The 20,676-nt window shown below is 40.5% G+C and overlaps 1 protein-coding gene across 4 annotated transcripts in view; it reads right to left on the minus strand.

Annotated features, from left to right (window-relative positions):
* Positions 1 to 5,117, minus strand: part of CACNB2 (calcium voltage-gated channel auxiliary subunit beta 2) — a 399,597-nt gene extending 394,480 nt beyond the window's left edge. For 2 of the 4 annotated variants that reach the window (XM_010341201.3, XM_003930650.4), the window contains exon 1: positions 4,928 to 5,116. In XM_010341201.3, the coding sequence (XP_010339503.1) occupies positions 4,928 to 5,047 (120 nt within the window). In that variant the 5' untranslated portion in view covers positions 5,048 to 5,116. The other 2 variants (XM_003930654.4, XM_003930652.4) reach the window with 2 other exon arrangements.
* Positions 5,118 to 20,676: the final 15,559 nt, after the last annotated feature.

A 20,676-nucleotide genomic window follows, 5' to 3' on the forward strand; every position in this document is an offset into this window, starting at 1 on the left:
AAAAAAAAAAAAAAAATACCATTCAAGAGGAAAGCGATGGTGGTGAGCAGTGAAGATTTCAGCAAAACATAAAGTTCAGGGTCTATGAAGACCAACTTTGCAGTCTGCAGAAAACTCATGCGTACCAGGGACCTAAGAATATTGCAGGAAAACGGTGTTGATTTGGTTCAAGAGCCACGAGAAAACAGCTGCTACTCTTTTTCGATAAAGCTCCTTGCTCCAGCCATTCAGGATGTTGCCATCATCAGGCTGTATAACCACAACAAGCTTGAAAAGCATCTGGCAGACTCAGCTGTAGTGGGACCAGCTGGGACCTGTTGCTAAGAGCAAAACAAACAGGCCCACTGGTGACTGTCTGTTCAGTTTCAGGTGTGACTGGAGGTGCCACTTACAATCTCTCTGAGGCCTAGAGTGCTGAGAGGCTGTTCCTGTTACTCCATTTCCTCTTCTGTGACCTATCCAACCATGTCACCTGCTTCCCATTCAGCCACTCTTCAGGCAAGAGCTATTCAATTCCCCGGAGAAATTACCAGTGTCATACTTTAATGTTGCCCAAGAGAAATATCATACGAGCCATATATATCATTGAAATTTTCCAGTAGCCACATTAAAAAGGAAAGAGCAACAGGTGAAATTAATTGTAACAATGCACTTATTTAACCTAGCAAATCCAAAACGTGGTCATTGCAACATATCACCAATTTAACATTTACTAATGAAGATGTGTTATTTTCTTTACTTCATCTTAAGCCTTTGATATCTGGTGGGTATTTCACATTTACAGCATGTATCAGTTCAGACTAGTCACATTTCAAGTGCTCAAAAGCCACAGGTGGCCAGTGGCTACCACAGTGAACAATACAGACTTGGAGCTTGGAGGGAGGGTCCTCCGTGAGCACCTCATCTTTGGAGGTAGACTGTGTCCAAGTTCACACTGAAATTGTTCAGCAGGTTACCTAACAAGCAGTGCAATTTTCTTAAATGAGGACTTTTAAGAATTTGCAGTTAGATTGCCACTCATTTCTCATGTAAGGAATGTATCCATTTTGGACCCGGTGTGGTGGTTCACGCCTTTAATCCCAGCACTGTGGGAGGCCGAGGTGGGTGGATCACCTGAGGTCAGGATTTGAGACCAGCCTGGCCAATATGGTGAAACTCTCTCTATTAAAAATACAAAAAAAAAAAAAAAAAAAAAAAAAGAAAGAAAGAAAAGAAAAAAGAAAAAAATTAGTTAGGCATGGTGCAGGATCCTGTAGGCCCAGTTATTCAGGAGGCGGAGGCCAGGAGGTGGAGGTTGCCTTGAGCCGAGATTGTGCCACTGCACTCCAGCTTGGGTGACAGAAAGAGACTTAGTCTCAAAAAGCAAAACAAAACAAAAAACCAGGAGTTCGAGCAATGTATCATTTTGTATATGGCAATGCACTGGGGCAAAGGGGCTGGCATGTATCAGGGTGCTCCATCACTCTAGGCAGAATGATTTATACAGAAAAGGATAATCACAGAGCTCGCAAATCTACATCTTCTGCTTTCCTCATACAAATCTAATAATATAATCCAGAAGTGAAATAGAAAGATTCTTAAAATCAATGATTGCTGTAGAGATTCCATTTGTAAATTGCAACTCCATTTCTAGGTAGAACTGCCTAGTAATTCCGAGTAGAATTACTCGGTGCCACACAAAAGAATGCTCTAGAGCCAGCCTCCTTTCTCAGGCAGTTTTTACGCTGGTCTGTTTCTGCCTAAAAAGAGAGATGGAAGAGATGGCTTTGCCAAGCTTCACATAACCCTAGGATACCATGATTTATTGGATATAAAATAAACAAGGCAATGTTTCCCTCAAATAATGGCTGTGAGATGAACGAAATTCAAGTCAAATTGCTTTCATTTTTGCAAGGCAGAGAAAGCGAGGAGATGAATGTTGATGCAGTTGAATAGCTGTATCTCTTAAACTTGCTTTCAAAATCCATTCTGCCCTTTTTTTTTCTCTCTCTCTCTCTCCTGTATTTATGCCATCACTTGCTAGTTCCTGTGAATTGATCTTTGAAATGTCTGATACATACACCTTTCATATCCATTATCTTTTCATCTCTTTTTCGCTTAGGCCTTATTACCTCTGGCCCAAACTGTTACATCTTTCTGCCTCGTGGCAGCTTCACCTCTGGACTCCTGAGACTTCCAACTACCTTACAGAACATTCCCAAGTGAATATTCCCAAATAAGCTGTTACGTGGGTCCTCTTTTGAACTCCTTCCACAGTTCCCGGTCGCTTAATACACTAAAGGCTCCAAGTCCCCAAGATGTGGCCTCAAATTGCTTTGTCAGTTTTATACCTAACTATGCCCAATCTTGACCCTTTCATGCTCTTTTCAAACTAGAAATGATAAATATATACTGTAAGACTTCTTACTTCTAGGACTTTGTTTCATGTACGACTGTTTACCAACTCTCTCGAAAACCTTCAGTTATCTGACCCACCCTTCAAATCTCTTTGCAAATGCCACCTCATCAATGAAGTCCTTACAGATTCCTCCAAATAGGGTGTTTATTATCTTTATTCCTTTGAAGCCAGTCAGGACTTCCCTTTTCTATATTTTTCTTTTCTTCTTTTTCTTGTTTTGAGATGGAATATGACTCTGGCCCCCAGGCTGGAGTTCAGCAGCACCATCTCAGCTCACTGCAACTTCTGCCTCCCAGATTCAAATGATTCTCCTGCCTCAGCCTCCTGAGTCGCTGGGATTACAGGTGTGCCCCACCATGCCTGGCTAATTTCTGTATTTTTAGTAGAGACAGGATTTCACCATGTTGGTCAGACTGGTCTGATCTCCTAACCTCATGATATGCCCGCCTTGGCCTCTCAAAGTGCTGAGATTACAGTCAGAACTTCTCTTACAGCCCCTGAACATTTATGCTAATTGATGCTACTGGAATATAAGTTCTCTGAAGGCAGACACTGTGTCTCTTTCCAAAAGAATCATTTCCACATTGCTGCTGTACAATATTTTGTTGACTTACATTAAATCATTATACATAAATCACAAAGTAAATTAGAATCTCTTAACTGAATGCAGTTATGTGAGCCCTGACTTTGATCTCCAGGAATTTAGGAACTCTATTTTTATCATAAGAATAAAAACTTTTCTAAAATATCCCTCAAGGAAGATCAAAGGCAAATGAGGGTCTAAATGTCCTTTCCTTTGATGGAGGACTCAAATACTGATAGCATTCAAGACCTTCATCCTAGAATAACAGAGGTCTCTGGGTACATTTTTTTTCATTCTATCTAACCTGGCAAGCGTCTAGATAAAAATCAGGAGTCCAGAACAAATGCAAACTCTGTTGGTTAAAATTCAGATCCTCTGGCAGAGGCCAGATGGGAATGTAGCTGGTTCATTACATGTCCCCACTTGGCTTGTGAAGCCAACAGCCCAGCGCGGACTAAAATCTAGCTGTTTCACCACGACGAAATTAATAGATTTCTGATTACACAAGTACTTGGTTTCCACATTCTTCTCCATCTTAAATTAAAGTGGATTATGTGTTTTAAGTTAGCACAATTATTTCCCAGTGGTAAAAGAAAGTTCAGTAAAGCTAGACTATTAACGCCACTTGGAACTGCCACGATTACAGTATCAAAATAGCTACAGCAGTCAATTTCCACCTATCAAAACAACAGCAAGAAAACATTATCAGGTTGTCACACTCCTGCTCCCATTACTACAGTATATGATACTCTAACATGCCCTTTCCAGTGTGTATGTGTATCTATGTATCAATATGTAAGTGTACACACACACATACATATCTTACCACAAGTTAAAATCGGACAAATGTAGCGTTGAAATCAACAAGCCAATACCACTAAGCAAAGAGACATTTCTCCAAAATGCTGCCTGAAATGTAACCATGACCTCTTCACATCACTGGCCGGCCAGCCAACAGCCAGCCCGCAGCTAGGAGTCTGAAGCCATTTCCCTGATAGGAGAAAAGTTGAGCGACTCCTCACCGCCGAGACATGGAGGTGTGTGTAATCCAAACTGTACCTGCCGAAGCCTTACGTAAAAGACACCTTGTCACTGCCCAGCGCCTACAACTGACATCTCCGATTTCACAACAACCTGCGGCAGCGAAGCTGACTTTTTCCAGAAACCGCGAATACTCACCGGATTGAAAGGGGGTCCTGGAGCTCCCTGAAGTGGCTAACATTTCAGGGGAGCCGGAAAAATAAAAACTTTCCCGTCCCCAGGTTGCTAGCTTATTCAGGGAAAGGCACGAGGTGGGGCAGGCAAACCTTGGCAGGTGCCCGAGAGGACTGGAGAAGCTGTCACGGTAGCGGCATAAAGCCCCAGGTGCTCAGCGTGGTCCGGCAGCTCGGGGGACAAGGGGGGATCCGGCAGGGCGCCCCCACATTCACTCCCCTCTCGCCCACCTCCAGCCCGTCACCCCCACACCCACGCCCACCCCGGCTCGGAGCGTGGCCAGGAGAGTCAGCATTGTAGAAAGCGCTGCGGGAAGCGGACCCTCCCGCCCACCGGGACTCACGATCTTCAGCAGGTCCAGTCCACTCGCCTGGTTCATGTCTCTCCATGTGCCTCTCCCGGGAAGGGGCGAGGAGGGCCGGCGGAGGCAGCCCGGGAGAAGTCTGGGAGGACCTGCAGGTCTCCCCCGCCCTTCCCCACTGGCTTTTCCGAAGCAGAGAAAAATGGAAGCCGAGACAGAGCCAGGAAAAGGCGCAAAGGGGCAGGGTCCCCGGCGTCAGGAGAGGAGCAGAGGGTGGGCAAGCGGCGAGGGGAGGAGGTGGCGGACGAGACCCAGGCAGCGGGGAGGTGCGAGGCTAGAAATCCCCGGAGCAGAGTCGCCGGGAGAGCCCGAAGTCGGCGCCCTGCCCGGCGGCTCACAAAGGAAGGAGAAGGCGCCGCGCTCTCGCTACCTGTGCGGCGGCTCCGAGCGCCCCCGCGGGAGCCGCGTTCTCCAGCAGTTCCATCTGGATCTCCTGCGCCACCGCCGCCGCCGCTGTGGGAGGCGACTTGGACATGTCGCTTTGGACCATTGGCGAAAAGTCGGCTCGGAGCGAAGCAGCCAGCCCCTGGCGGCGGGTCCCCTCCTCCTCGCCCCCGCCTCCCCGCGCTCCGTTCGGCTCTGGGGGCCGCCCAGGGCTCGGGCCCGACGCTCACGCTCTCGGCGCAGCGCCCAGTAGAGCCCCGGGACTCCGTGCCGCGCTGCCAGGCGCTCAGTGCGCGGGACGGGGCCGGAGCATCCGGTGAAGCGAGCCGCGCGGGAGCCGGGACTCGGGGGCGCGGGCGCGCGGCTGCGGTTCCGGGGAGAGGGACGCCCTCCGCGGGGCAGCTGGGGCCGGGCGGAGCGGGCGCAGAGCGGCGGGGATCGAGCCGCGGGCGCCGGGGAAGGTCCTCGCCCGCCGGGAGGGGAGGGAGGGGAGGGAGCTCCGGGAGCGCGAGCCAGGGGGAGGCGCGTCGGAAAGCGAGAGTGACAAGCAGCACACAAGCCGAAAAGTTCTTCACGGGAGGCGCGCGCCGCGTGGGCTCCGGCTCAGCCGCTGCGCGTCGCCGTGGCACAGGCGCTGAAAAGTTTGCGGAGCCACAAGAAGCCAGGCCCGGCGCCTGGGGGAGTCGGGATGGCGCGGGGGCGGGGGTGGGGGTGGCTCGCTCCTGTTCCCAGGGCCGCACGCTACTTCTCAGGAACCCTGAGAGCAGATCTCTTCACCTCGGAGAGGAGGGATGGAGAAGGCTGGGTTCGTACACTGAAAGTTTTAAATCTGTAGAAGCTGCTGGCAGCCCCAGAGAGCAAATGTCTGCAAAGAATATCTCCTGGGCAGCTGAAAAGCACTGCTGTTGTGAGTAATCGGAGTTAATTCAGTAAAGATCATCAGGTGATTCCACCTGAATCTGCAGCTGGCCTCTCTAACGAGGTCTGAATCCACCCAACCTGAGCCCGAATGTTTTCCTTTTGACTCCTGTTTTCATCTTTGTCAAATTGTTAGCACTTCTTTCCCAACAGAATTGAAGTTTGTTATTGTTGTTTTAGACCAAAAGTCTCGCTCTGTCGCCCAGGCTGGAGTGCAATAGCGCCATCTCCGCTCACTGCAACCTCTGCCTCCCGGGTTCAAGCGATTCTCGTGCCTCAGCCTCCCGAACAGCTGGGATTACAAGCTCCCTTCACCACGCCTGGCTAATTTTTGTATTTTTAATACAGACGGGGTTTCACCATGCTTCCTCGACTGGTTTTGAACTCCTGACCTCAAGTAATCCACTGGCCTCAGCCTCCAAAATTTCTGGGATTATAGGCATGCGTCACCGCACCCCGGTAGGATTGAAGTTTTTTTTATAGGGATGAGAGGTCTTAGCGTCACATTTTTGATAAAACGAGCACTTCCTTAAGATCCGGAACTCTTGATAACAGGGTAGTGACTACAGTGAGGGTGTTTCACTTCCAACATTCTGTTCATATAGTCCCAAGGAGGCACATTTTTAAGCGATTGAGTGCATCTCATTTCAACAAACTTTACTACCGTGGAAATTTTATAATGAGTTTTCCACACATCTATTGATGTTATGTTGTAACAACAAAATGGAAGTTTGGTATACTGAAATATACATGCAAAAATTTACTATAATAGGCTTCAACTGCCTTCTACATTTTGCTATGATAAATTATGTGAGATACAGTACTTGTTCTTCTCAAAAATAAACATGGACATTTTAAATTTACCATCTCCACCGTAGCACTGATTTGAGCCAGGCTTAAAGAATGCGTCTTAGCACAGTTAAAGATTTAGGCATAAAACGCCATTAATTTTCCTAATCTTTGGTATTAAAATGCCACTTTTATGGGCTTCTCAAAAGAAGATATACAAATGGCCAACGAACATATGAAAAAATGCTCAACATCACTAATGATCAGGGAAATGCAAATCAAAACCACAATGTGATACCACCTTACTCCTGTAAGAATGGCCATAATCAAATAATAAAAAAACAGTAGATGTTGGCATGGATGCAGTGATCAGGGAACACTTCCATGCTGCTAGTGGCAATGTAAACTACTACAGCCGCTTGGAAAACAGTGTAGAGATTCCTTAAAGGACTAAAAGTAGAGCTGCCATTTGATCCAGCAATCCCACTACTGGGTATCTACCCAGAGGAAAATAAGTCATTATTCCAAAAAGATACTTGCACATTCATGTTTACAGCAGCACCATTCACAGTAGCAAAATTGTGGAACCGACCCAAATGCCCATCAATCAACTAGCTGATAAACTCTGGGGTGTGTGTGTGTGATGGAATACTACTCAGCCGTGAAAAGGAGTGAATTAACAGCATTTGCAATGACCTGGATGAGATTAGAGACTATTATTCTAAGCAGAGTAACTCAGGAATGGAAAACCAAGCAATCTCTGTTCTCACTGATATGTGGGAGCTAAGCTATGAGGATGCAAAGGCATAAGAAGGATACAATGGACTCTGGGGACTTGGTGGGGAAGAGCAGGAGGCAGATGAGAGGGAAGACTACGAATACAGTGCATGTATACTGCTCAGTTGAAGGGTGTACCAGGTTCTCACAAATCTCCACTCAAGAACTTACTCATGTAACCAAATACCACCTGTACCCCAGTAACATATGGAAAAATAAAATTAAAACAGTAAATACGACATTTTAAATTTTGTTGAATGTTAAATAGAAGCACTGAAGTATTTGTAGTTACTTCTAAAAGGGGACCATTTTGAATAGCGCCAATCAGCCATGCTTTTATATGTATGCATCTAAGTGTGTGAAAATGGAAAAGAAATTGTATTTAAAGTTTTTGACTTAGAGGATACTTTTGCCCCATGATCTGTTGATAATATCACTCTTTGAAGCCTATTCAAACTGTGGAGTTAATCAAACTGTGGAGTTTTCTTGCGCATGTGCTTAAATCTTAGCGATAACAGTAAATCCATTTCTAGGTTAGACTGTAAACTCTGTGTGGGCAGGAACCATACTTATTTACTAGGACACATTCAGAATCTGGTAAGTTGTCCTCTGAGTTCTTTCAATATTCATTCAATAAAGTATGAATCAGATTCTACTTTGTGCCACTCGATGAGCATAGCCAACATGGGGCTTCTAGTCATGCTGGTTAGCACTTAAAGGCCAATTAATAAATAAAGGGAGGAAGAAAGGAGGGAGAAAAGGAAAGAAGGATATTAACATGATTTTTAAAAAAACACCAAGTTTAGTGAAACTGAGTGTTTTCTTATGATAGCTGTCCAGTTTCTTCCAGCATGCTTATTTGTGCATTCACTTTCAATTAGGACCATTTGGGAAGCAGAATTTCATCTTTCATCAGATGTTTAAAGAGACCACAAAGAAAAATCAAAACAACCTTCAAAATAATTCTAATAATGCTTATAGCCAGAGGGCAAGTAAAGTTTGAATTAAATGTTCAAATGTGATTCAATAGATTCATTTCATATAATTTATAATATTAATTCCTTTTTTTAATGTTTCTCCCTACCACTAGACAGGGTCCCTTGGGTGGTGTCCCTTGATGGTGTCTTTTTCATCTTATTATCCCCAGCACGACTGAGCCTGGTGTCTGGCACTTAGCTGGAATGTTAAAACATTTGTTGTATAAATGAATGAATGAATGCTGAATGACTTCCTGTGTCTTAAAACACAGCATACAACTTTGCTAGTTTTAATATACAACAACATTTACCTAGTCCTGACTCCCATGAGAACATTATACTAATTCTTCCTTTACAACCCAGGTTAGTTTAATTAGTGTGTATTGAACACCAATCCAGTACAATGTATCCATTCGGACTCTTGTCTGGCTTATAAAAGATTTCAAATACAGAGTAACAAAATGTTACTTCTGAAAAAGGGAGCAAAATCAGAATCAACAGAATAAATAAACCTGGAAAATGCATGGATGCTTTTGATCACGGCTGATCTTTTTTTTTTCAATACAATGACTTGTGCAATATTTAAAAGCCGCAGAGAAAAGCAAAAATTTGCTAAGTAAAACCTAATTCTTTTAATGTTAAAAGTCAAGCAGACACAAGAAGCTCCAGCAATAATGGATGTGCCACTGAGGCATCCAAATGCAGATGACTAATTTCTTCAAGCTGTATGTTAGCTTCCTGTGCTCCTTAGTTGTTGTAATGGACCAGCATATTCTGGGAATTACTAATGCTCTGAAATAGGAACAGGCTGGTAAGAAACACTGGCTAAGGAAGCCAGACGTTTTAAAAGATTATTTTTTCTGTAAGTGGAAGAAACAGTGATTACAAGTGCTTTTTTCCTCTCCTGTTGCAGATTTGTGACTACTTTTAACGCCTTAAAGAGCTTTTTAGGACAGAAACACATGTATGACTTCTCATTTTACTCAGTAAATCATTTTTCACCTAACAGTCCTGGATTTCTGCCACTATTAATAGCATTTTCATAAGGAAATATAGCTGTTTAGGCCACTGGCCTGACTTGGTATGATGCATTCCATGAAGTTACATGTTTGCTTTCTGTAAACCTACTCTGTAAAGTGAAAGTACTCAATTACAGGTTGCTATTTAAAAGTATATAAAGATGTAAGCAAATGCGCTATAACAGGATTGAATGTATCTGTATAGATGGTAAAAGTTTAAAACTGAAATGTACAAGTGTTCAGAGAAAGCTTAATTTCACTTTCAGAGAAAAGACTTCATAGGAATGAGATTCCGTGAGTTCCTAAAACTACCCAGGAGAGCACTCTGGAATATGCAATAGAATATAGCACTTCTTAGTTTATAAAGTGCATTCATTTGAGATCTATCTGATTTATTTCTCATCTAAACCTTGTTATAACAACTGATACTTTTGTTTACACTGAAGTGCCAGGCTTCCTGTTAAAAACTTAAATGCAAGTATGTTTGTCTGTGTGGTAGGCAGTACTATCCCTCCGTGTTAATTAGGGTAAGTCAAACTGCTATAACAAACAATCTGAATAATCAGTGGATTTCAAAGAAAGGTGTGCTGGAGTAGGAGTTCCCCATTAGAAATAGCTCTCCATCACGCTGACATTTAGGAACCAAGGCTTGAGTAACTAGCTACCATCTTCACAACACAGCTTCCAACGTCACGATGTAATTCCAACTGAGGTCAGTTACAAGTAGGAAAAAGGGCATTGGTGCCTAGGTGATGGTAGACAGTAAAGCATGCAAGTTTTTATGGTCCAAACGTGATGTACATCTCTTCCACTTATATTTTATTGGCTAGAACTATGTCACATGACTAAACCTGTAAGACAGGCTAAGAAACAGTCCAATCGTGTGCCTTAGGAAGAAAAGAGAGTGGAGTTTGAACAGCTAGCAAGGACTGGCTTAACCAAGCCTGAACAGCTAAAGGTGGCAGAGGCGGGACTTAACCACATGTCTTTTAAACTCTCCATCTCCTTTTCCTGTGTACCACAGTTGTCTGTCTGGTAGACCTCAAAGAACCCTGCCACTTGGGTTAAGACTGGATTGCCAGTTAGAGAAACAGATTTCCATATTTCTTTTGTGTGCATGCTGTGATAACTACAGCAATGTACTTACTAGAAGTTGGGATGATCTCACAAATAGCGATGAATAGCAGAAATGTTATGAGTTTACAGCATCTTGTGTGTATGTGTGTATGCCTGCCATAACCCAGGCGGTAGGGACAACAGTACTGAACAAGGTGTGACTCCTGTATTATAGAGCACAGTAGAGCAGGGAAGACACAGACAAATTATGATGAGTACAAGTGCAAAATACTATGGGAGAAATTTTAAAGGAAAAATGTTCTAGGCAAAAAGGAAATCAAAGATGGAAGGGAATAGTGAATAGTGTAGCTATTCACTATTATACTGAATAGTGTAGCTTGAAAGTACAGTAGGAAGGTGAAAAGATGGGTAGGCATTGATTGTTAAAAAAAATACCACTTTTCATATTTTTTGCTCTTGTATGGATCCAACCTATCTTTTCATAGGAATGTTCCATTCATGAGCAATGCCTTTGACCTCACATGTCTTTTCTTATCAAGCTATCTTAATTTTTTCCTATGGAAGATACACACGCTTACACCTATACCCATGTATATGTTCATGTCATAGGCCTGTAGACTAATGAAACCCATTTTATTAAGAAACACATTTGAATTTACATATTCAGAGTAGTCGGAGTATCTGCAGCTGAGATTTCTAGTTGCTCATACTTGTTATAAAAACTCTATTTTTAGCTGAAACTGTTGTTATGTGGACGTAAGACAAATGCAAATTAGATTATGTTGCTTATATATTTCTTGGTCCATTTGTTTGTCAGTAAGAAAGGAATGCTGAAGTCTCCAAATTCTGGATTTGTATCTTACCTTTCAGTTTTCCCATTTTTCTTCATGTATTTTGAAGCTCTGTTATAAAGATGTTTATAGCTTTGCCATAAACTAACCCCTTACTGATTATGTAGTGACTGTCTTTATTTCTGGTAATATTCCTTGTTTTAAAGTCTACTGTGATTCTAATAAAGCCATTTCAGGTTTCTTTTGATTACTACTTCTGTGGTTTATTTTTCTACCCTTTTACTTTAATGTTATGTCTTTATATTTATAGTGGGTTTCTTGTAGACAGACTATAGTTATCTAATCTGACAATATGAGTTTTAAGGGGATTGTTAAATGTATTTACATTTAACCTAATTATTGATATACTTTCATTTAAATATAATATTATTTTTCCGTATTCTCATCTATTCTTTGTTCTTTATTCCTCTCTTTTCCTATACTCCTTTGTATTAATGAGTATGTTTTCAAATTATTTTTAAAAATCTCCACAACTGGCTTATTAGGTACACTTTATTTAAACATTTTTAGTGGTGGCTTTAGGCTTTACCATATATATTTTTTTAACTTATTACAGTCTACGTTCAAATGATATACTACTTTTCCAATTGCACAGGAATCTTCAAACAGTATACTGCTGAGGATGATGGTTTTCACCTTCATCCATGTCCCTGAAAATGACATGAACTCATCCTTTTTTATGGCTACATAGTATTCCATGCTGTACATGTGCCACATTTTCTTTATCCAGTCTATCATTGATGGGCATTTGGGTTGGTTTCAAGTCTTTGCTACTGTAAATAGTGCTGCAATAAACGTACGTGTGCATGTACAGAAAACCAAGCACCACATGTTCTCACTCAGAAGTGGGAGTTGAACAATGAGAACACATGGACACAGGGAGGGCAACATCACACACTGGGGCCTGTTGGAGGGGTAGAGTGAAAGGGGAGGGAGAAGATGAGGCAAATACCTAATGTATGTGGGGCTTAAAACCTAGATGATGGGTTGACAGGTGCAGCAAACCACCATGGCACATGTATACCTAGGTAACAAACCTGCGTATTCAGCATATGTATCCCAGAACTTAAAGTGAAATTTAAAAAAAGAGTCTACTGCCAAATGTTCCTTCCCATTGTGTTATTCTCACGTTTTACTTCTGCATATGGTATAAACCTGACAATGCTTTATTACATGATTTGCTTTAACCAGTTATGTTTTAATGACAATAAACAATTTTAAAATACTTCATATTTACCATCATTTTTACCATGTCTACTATCATATTCTTTGTGTGTGTGTGTGTGTGTGTGTGTGTGTGTGTGTGTACATCCAGATTTCCAGCTATTACCATATTACTTCTGCCTAAATAATTTGCTTTAACATTTCTTATAGTACATATCTGCTGGAAATGAATTCTCTCAGATTTTGTTTGAAAAAATATTTATTTCACTTTTTAAAATATCTATCTTTTCTGGTTATAGAATTCTGCATGGACAGTGTTTTCGATTTGATTTGTTTTGTTTTCCTTTTAGTACTTTAAAGATACCTCTGTGGCTTACGTAGGTTTTCACACGATAGCTGCTATAATTCCTATTTTTGTTCCTCTGGAAGTGAGGCTCCATCTCCTCTGAGGTTTTTGGCAGTTTAACTATAATGTGTCTAGGTATTTTTGTTGTTTTTAACTTTTATTTATATTATTTATCTTATTTTCTATATTAAATGGCAACTTCTAATTTATTAATGTCCACACCTATCTTTATTGTTACTGTTAGTCTACATACTCTGGGTTTAAGTGGCTTTCTTCTAGATACTTAAAGTATAAATTTAGATGATTGGTTTTTAAACCATTTTACTTGTGAGCTATAGTTTGCAAACAATCTAAAGAAATAAAAAATAGAATGTACAAAATTTAAATGTTTCATTAGAAAAGTAAATAAGGTAAATATTAAGATACAAAAATTATTTTGCATATGATTTTAAAACAGATATTTTTCTTCTAAATTTAAATATTTGTTAAAATGTAAATATCCATATAAGTTGTAATTAATAAAATGTCAATATATGTTTTAATTAAGTTAAAGTATAAAAAAATACAAAGTGTTACCTACTATTTTGAAGTTTAATTAAACATTAAGATTTTTAGTTAAAACTATTTGTAATTCTCATATTTACAATCTAATCCATATCACATTTCACACATTACATCTATGTATACAAATTGGGTAACATTTAGTAATTTAGTAACTTTAAGCAATTCATTAAAAGCATAAAACCAGTTACTCAATGTTACTAAATTTCCATAGTCACCATGTACAACTACTTCAAACAACAAGCTGATTGGTTAGCATCTTCAGAATCAAGAAATTAGCAAGCACACATGTAGTAAATGACACAGTTCATGAACGGCTAATGCTTCTGGATAAACAAAGTTATACGTTTGAAGTTCTTCTCATGGGTGGGCAGTTACTTACATTTCACTATTTCATGCTTGGTCACTCTGTCGTCTGCCCGGTCACCAGACTAACTCCAACTTCTGTCCCAGAAGCTTACCCTCACCATCCTAATGTAGGATGCAGGCCCTTCCTTCCTGTTTTCACTTTTATTTTGTATTTACTATATTGAGTGAAAATGTGAAAATGACCATTTGTCTGTCTTCAGCACTGTACTGGCTGGGCAGAGAGCGTCTTTCATTTTTATCCTTCTTGATACTAGTGCCACGCTAAGAATTCATTCAACTAAAGCAAACATATGCAAACATAGCTATTTAGAACTAACCAAACAGAGAACATTTCTGTGATCTTAATCTGTTACCAGCATACATGAAGTCAGTATTTGATTTTAATTCTTTGCCTGCTTTTCTGCACATAATATATGATCTAATCTCTAGAGTACTGTGCTATAATCAGGGGAGTGGGAAGGAGCAATAAGCAGCCCACTGGCACTTGGTAAGTAACATGCTCAAACTCTCATATCCCTACTGGGGAATACGTGGTTTGGACTCAGGATACGGTGATGCGAAGATGAAAAAGTCCCAAGATAAAATTATATTTTCCTCCCAAACACAGATGCCTCTTTGTTAACGTGTCTTTCACCACCCGCTCACTGCTGCTTCGGTATTCTCTCCTCCCTCCACTGTCCCCCTGGATCATTCTTTGCCTCCCCAGCCAGAAATAAACAAAACATCCCAGGAAGTACAGCAGAGCTGTCTTTTCCTCGGGTTCTCTTTTAAGTCCGTAAACAGGTATTCTCTGGACCTCTGCATTTAGTAGTCAATTTTCACATTTTTAGTTTGTCATATTATCAGATTGAGGAAGGTCTGTCAAGTAGATCACCACCACAGGGATATACTAGAACTGTTTAAGCTTTGTCTGCCTTGTTTAAACTGTACATAAAAAAGAAGCCCTAGGCCAGGCATGGTGACTCATGCCAATAATCCCAGCACTTTAGGAGGCTGAGGCAGGCAGATCACTTGAGGTCAGCAGTTCAAGAGCAGCCTGGCAAACATGGTGAAACTCCATCTCCACTAAAAACACAGAAATTAGGCAGGTGTGATGGTGCATGCTTGTAATCCCAGCTACTCAGGTGGCTGAGGCAGGAGAATCGCTTGAACCTGTGAGAAGGAAGCTGCAGTCAGCCAAGACTGTGCCACCAGTCCAGTCTGAGTGACAAAGACTCTGTCTCAAAAAAATAAAAATAAAAAAGAAGCAGCTCTATACCACTAATCATTAGGGAAATGCAAATGAAAACCACAATCAGATACCACAGCACACCCATCAGGACAACCGTTTTCAAAATAACAGAATATGCCAAGAGTTGGTGGCCGGGCACGATGGCTCAAGCCTGTAATCCCAGCACTTTGGGAGGCCGAGGTGGGTGGATCACGAGGTCAAGAGATCGAGACCATCCTGGTCAACATGATGAAACCCTGTCTCTACTAAAAAAAAAATACAAAAAATTAGCTGGGTATGGTGGCACGTGCCTGTAATCCCAGCTACTCAGGAGGCTGAGGCAGGAGAATTGCCTGAACCCAGAGGTTGTGGTGAGCCGAGATCGCGCCATTGCACTCCAGCCTGGGTAACAAGTGCGAAACTCCGTCTCAAAAAAAAAAAAAAAAAAAAAAAAAAGAGTTGGTGAGGATATGGAGAAATGGAAACCCTGTGCACTGCACTGCTGATGGGAATATAAAATGGTGCAGCCTCTATGGAAAAGCATATGGCAGTCTGTCAAATAACTAAGAAAGAATTACTATATGATCCAACAGCTCCACTTCTAGATACACACATGAAATTTATTTAAAAAGCAGGGACCCTGAAAGATACTCATACACCCATGTTCACAGCAGCATTATTCACAAGAGACGAAATGTGGAAACAACCCACACGTTTATCAGTGGATGAATGGATAGACAAAACATGGCATATATAAGCAGAGATTTGTAGATATTCTTTGGAGAACTGTCGATTCAAGTCCTTTGCTCATTTTTAAACTGCATTATTTGTTTTCATGTTGTGAGTTACAGGAGGTTTTTTTTTTGTTTTTTGTTTTTTGTTTTTTTTTTTTTTTAAGACAGAGTGTTACTCTGTTGCCAGGCTGGAGTGCAGTGGCAGGATCTCAGCTCACTGCAACCTCTACCTCTCAGGTTCAAGTGATTCTCCTGCCTCAGCCTCCCGAGTAGCTGGGACTGCAGGTGTGTGCCACCACACCCAGATAATTTTTGTATTTTTGGTTGAGACGGGGTTTCACCATGTTGGCCAGGATGGTCTCAATCTCCTGACCTCATGATCTGCTTGCCTCGGCCTCCCAAAGTGCTGGGATTACAGGCGTGAGCCACCATGCCTGGCCAGGAGTTTTTAATATATTCTGAATAACCTTATCAAATATATGATTTGCAAATATTTCTTCCATTCTGTGGGTTTTTTCATTTAACAAGTGGAAAATGTCCTTGGGCCACAAAAGCATTATAGTATTCTCTGATGCACAAAAGTTTTCAATTTTGTTGAAGACCAATTTATATAATTTTTGTTTTGCTGCCTATTACCAAGCCAATGTCATGAAGTTCCCCTCTATGCTTTTCAATAGTTTTATAGTTCTAGCTCTTATATTTAAGTCCTGTCTCCCCTGCCTAAAATCATTTGACCATATATTCAAAGTTTTATTTCTAGGCACCCTGTTCTGTTCCACCAGTCTAAAAGTCTGTCTGTTTGCCTTGACCACACTGTTTTCATCACTATAGTCAGTGTTTTAAGACATAGAGCTATCTTTTCGCAAAAACCATAGAAGACAATGGGCACATTTGTGTGTGTGTGTGTGTGTGTGTGTGTGTGTCTGTCTGTCTGTCTGAGAGAGAGGGAGAGAGAGAGAGAGAGAGAGAGAGAGAGAGAGAGAGACAGTGTCTCATTCTTTCACCCAAGATGGAGTGTAATGGCGTGATCTTGACTCACTGCAACCTCCGCCTCCCAGATTCAAGTTATTCTCTCAGCCTTAGCCTTCCGAGTACCTGGGATTACAGTTGTGTGCTACCATGCCCAGTTAATTTTTTTTTCTTTTGTATTTTTAGTGGAGACAGGGCTTCACCATGCTGGCAGGCAGGCTGGTCTTATACTACTGACCTCAGGTGACCCACCTACGTTGGTATCACAAAAATGCTGGGATTACAGGTATGAGCCACCGAACCTAACTAAGATCATCATGTTTATGGGTGAAAAGCACCATAGACAGATATTATATTTATTATCCGGGAAAAAGTAGTTATTATTTGATTAAAATTCAATACCTGTAAACTAAGCTTAGTCCTAGTTTCTCTTACCAATTCTATGTTTAAGCAATTTAGATTGTTGTCAAATTAATAATTTGAAACTATAGGTATAACATATTAAAAACATTCATGGGCCGGGCGCAGTGGCTCAAGCCTGTAATCCCAGCACTTTGGGAGGCCAAGGTGGGTGGATCACAAGAGATAGAGACCATCCTGGTCAACAAGTTGAAACCCCGTCTCTACTAAAAATACAAAAAATTAGCTGGGCATGGTGGCGCGTGCCTGTAATCCCAGCTACTCAGGAGGCTGAGGCAGGAGAATTGCTTGAACCCAGGAGGCGGAGGTTGCGCCATTGCACTCCCGCCTGGGTAACAAGAGCGAAACTCCGTCTCAAAAAAACAAAACAAAACAAAACAAAACATTCACAATTATGGGCATTTAAAATGAGTATTTTTACATTCCTTTGGAATTCATGATCTTGATTTTAATAATTGTCAACTGTTTACCTACCTGATTTTAAAAGGTGAATTCTCACTTCATTAACAAAATAATTTCAGAATGATCAAAGTTTGTAGTAGTGTCTTTAATCTCTTTAAAAACCTCAGTCTCACACTATTGAAAAACCACCAATGCTTACACTCACAGTGCTCCTGGAAGACAGCTGAATTTTTTTTTTTTTTTTTTTTTTTTTGCAACAGGAGACCAAGTTGTGAGATAAAGCCTCAAATGAGCTAGGCACAGAGAAAATACAGAACTTCGCATTCCCAATTTTTAGTTGTGTATCTTCTTAGATAATTAGCAATTAGAAAATTATATCTATGAGAAACAGTAATAGGAATGGTGATAATTCCGAGATGACTCTTTAGGATAATCTTTAAGTATATAAAGAATTTTATATGGAGTACGGGCATTAGCCCATTCCTCAAAGCATAGAAAAAGGCTCCTGTTTATCTTCAAAGCTCCATGGCATTCTTCTTTGGAGGATCCATTTTTTCAGGTAAGTCCTCCTCTTGCCCCTACCTTCCAAAAACCTGAAACATGGTAGAAATATTAAAACAAAAACCTCACTGAGATGGCTTTAGGATACAGAAGCTTTTTGTCTTTAAATGGGAGAACTAATGTTTAATAATTGTTTACTCTGTGTTAGGCAATCAGCTGTATATAAATCATCTCATGCCATCCTCCTCATACGCTTGGAGTTATCATCATCTTACAGTTAAGGAAACTGAGACTCAGAAAAGAAACATATTGGCTCCAAACATTCAGTTAATAACCAGTAAAATTCTTATAAATTGAAGCAAAACATTAAGCCCTATTTCAATAGGAAAGGAAGAAATACTCGTGTAAAGCATGAAAGGAGCTTATTTTTATAATTCAACTTCAATCGTATTACAGATGTATCCCTAGCATTTATTATGATTCCTTTCTGGTGTCTATTTTTAGCTGTTCCCACCATATTCATTGGCAAGCAGATCCACAGTGAAATGCCACTCAAGCTGGTAAGGTAACATTCTTAATTTTTCTGTTATGTTTTTACTTTTAGTTGCTACAGTTCTAGCACTTTTTACTGGATGAGTCTTTACTTATATGATCTAAGGTTTTCATCTTAATAAAAGGATATGGGAACAAACGCCTTCCATTTTCCAAATCTCTAAGACATATTTAGAACCAGTATTTCCCAGCAATTTCTACAGTATTTAATGACATGTTTGTGAACCTCCCTTTTTTTAATTTTAGGGTAGCTAATAACTTGATACTTAAACTTTTTTATTGACATAAAATTTACCTAGCATAAAATTTTAAAGCGTGGATTTTAAAGTATACAGTTCAGCGGCATTCATTGTCTTCAGTGTTATACTTTTCATCACTCTAAACAGAAACTCCATTTTGATAAATTACACAATGTGATTTTTCTAACTTTGTTCTGTTTTTTTGTTTGTTTGTTTGTTTTTCAAGGTTGTTTTGCCTATTTGGGCTCCCTTGCAATTCCAGATGAATTTTGGGATCAGGTTTTCCATTTCTGGAAAAAAAAAAAAAAGCTGTTGAGATCTTGATAGGGATTGCATTCAATTTGTAGATGGCTTTGGGATATACTGACATCTTAATGACACTGGGTGTTCAATCCATATACATCAGTTATCGTTCCATTTATTTAGGTCTTCTTTAATTTCATTTAGCAATATTTGCTAATTTTCATTGTACAGGTATTATACCTCTGTAGTTACGTTTATACTTAAGTATTTTATTTAAAAAAAATTCTATTGTACGATTTTTTTCCTTAGTATCATTTTCAGAGTACTTACCACTAGTGTATGAAAATGCAGCTGGCCGGGCGCGGTGGCTCAAGCCTGTAATCCCAGCACTTTGGGAGGCCGAGACGGGTGGATCACGAGGTCAAGAGATCGAGACCATCCTGGTCAACATGGTGAAACCCCGTCTCTACTAAAGGTGCAAAAAATTAGCTGGGCATGGTGGCGCGTGCCTGTAATCCCAGCTACTCAGGAGGCTGAGGCAGGAGAATTGCCTGAACCTAGGAGGCGGAGGTTGCAGTGAGCCGAGATCGCGCCATTGCACTCCAGCCTGGGTAACAAGAGCGAAACTCCGTCTCAAAAAAAAAAAAAATTGCAGCTGATTCATGTATGTTGACATTGTACCCTGCAACTTTGCTGAATTCGTTTATTAGCTCCATTTGTTTACAGATTCTTTAGGAGTTTCTCTATATATGATCGATCATGTTATTGACAAACAGACAATTTTGCTCTTCCTTCCTGATTTGGATGCTTCCTATTTCTTTTTCCTGCCAAACTGCTCTGGCTTAGACTCAAGTATGATGTGAAATAGAAGTGGCAACAATAGGCATCTGTATCTTTTTTCTGATCTTAATGGAAAAGCTTTCAGTCTTTCACTGCTGAGTATGCTGTTGGCTATGGGTTTTCATAAATGTTCCTTATCATATTGAGGAAATTCCTTTCCATTCCTAGTTTATTTTAAATATTACAGCTTCTTCAAGGTCAGCCCTATAATAATAAGACTCTATTCATCTGCATTCTGAAGTGATTTCTAACCTACTATCTTTATAATTTAAATCTTAGATTATAATATGGGTAGCCTAGATCTTATTATCATCATTCCTATAATGTAGGAATATGTAAACTCATGGAAATAGGTGTATAACAATGGTCATATAACAACCTTCCTGTTTTTGAAAAAGGACAGAAGTCTACTTTAATAATACCTTCTTGAATATTCTGAACAATTACTTTTCTGTTTACTATACCATAAAGTGTTTTGTAGGATGTAATGCTTTTATTACTGTGCAGATCCAGTTTTCTGTCAGACATAACTACAAGTAATAAAAAATAAATACATGTAATTGATGAATTACTGTACATTTAGCATACAGATAGTTTGGGAAGGGGGAGAAATTACCCCATGCCTCTAAAAGCAAGACACATTTGCAATCGTAGAACTGGCTTTTCCAAATTATTAGCTAAGTTAGTATTTTGTTTTCATTTGTCTCACCAAATTAGGCCACAGAAATCTAGTCTTTTTGTTGTTGTTGTTGTTCTCAGTCATAGAAAAGTTAATAA

Source organism: Saimiri boliviensis, chromosome 8 (genome assembly GCF_048565385.1).
Source record: "Saimiri boliviensis isolate mSaiBol1 chromosome 8, mSaiBol1.pri, whole genome shotgun sequence".
NCBI lineage: Eukaryota > Metazoa > Chordata > Mammalia > Primates > Cebidae > Saimiri > Saimiri boliviensis.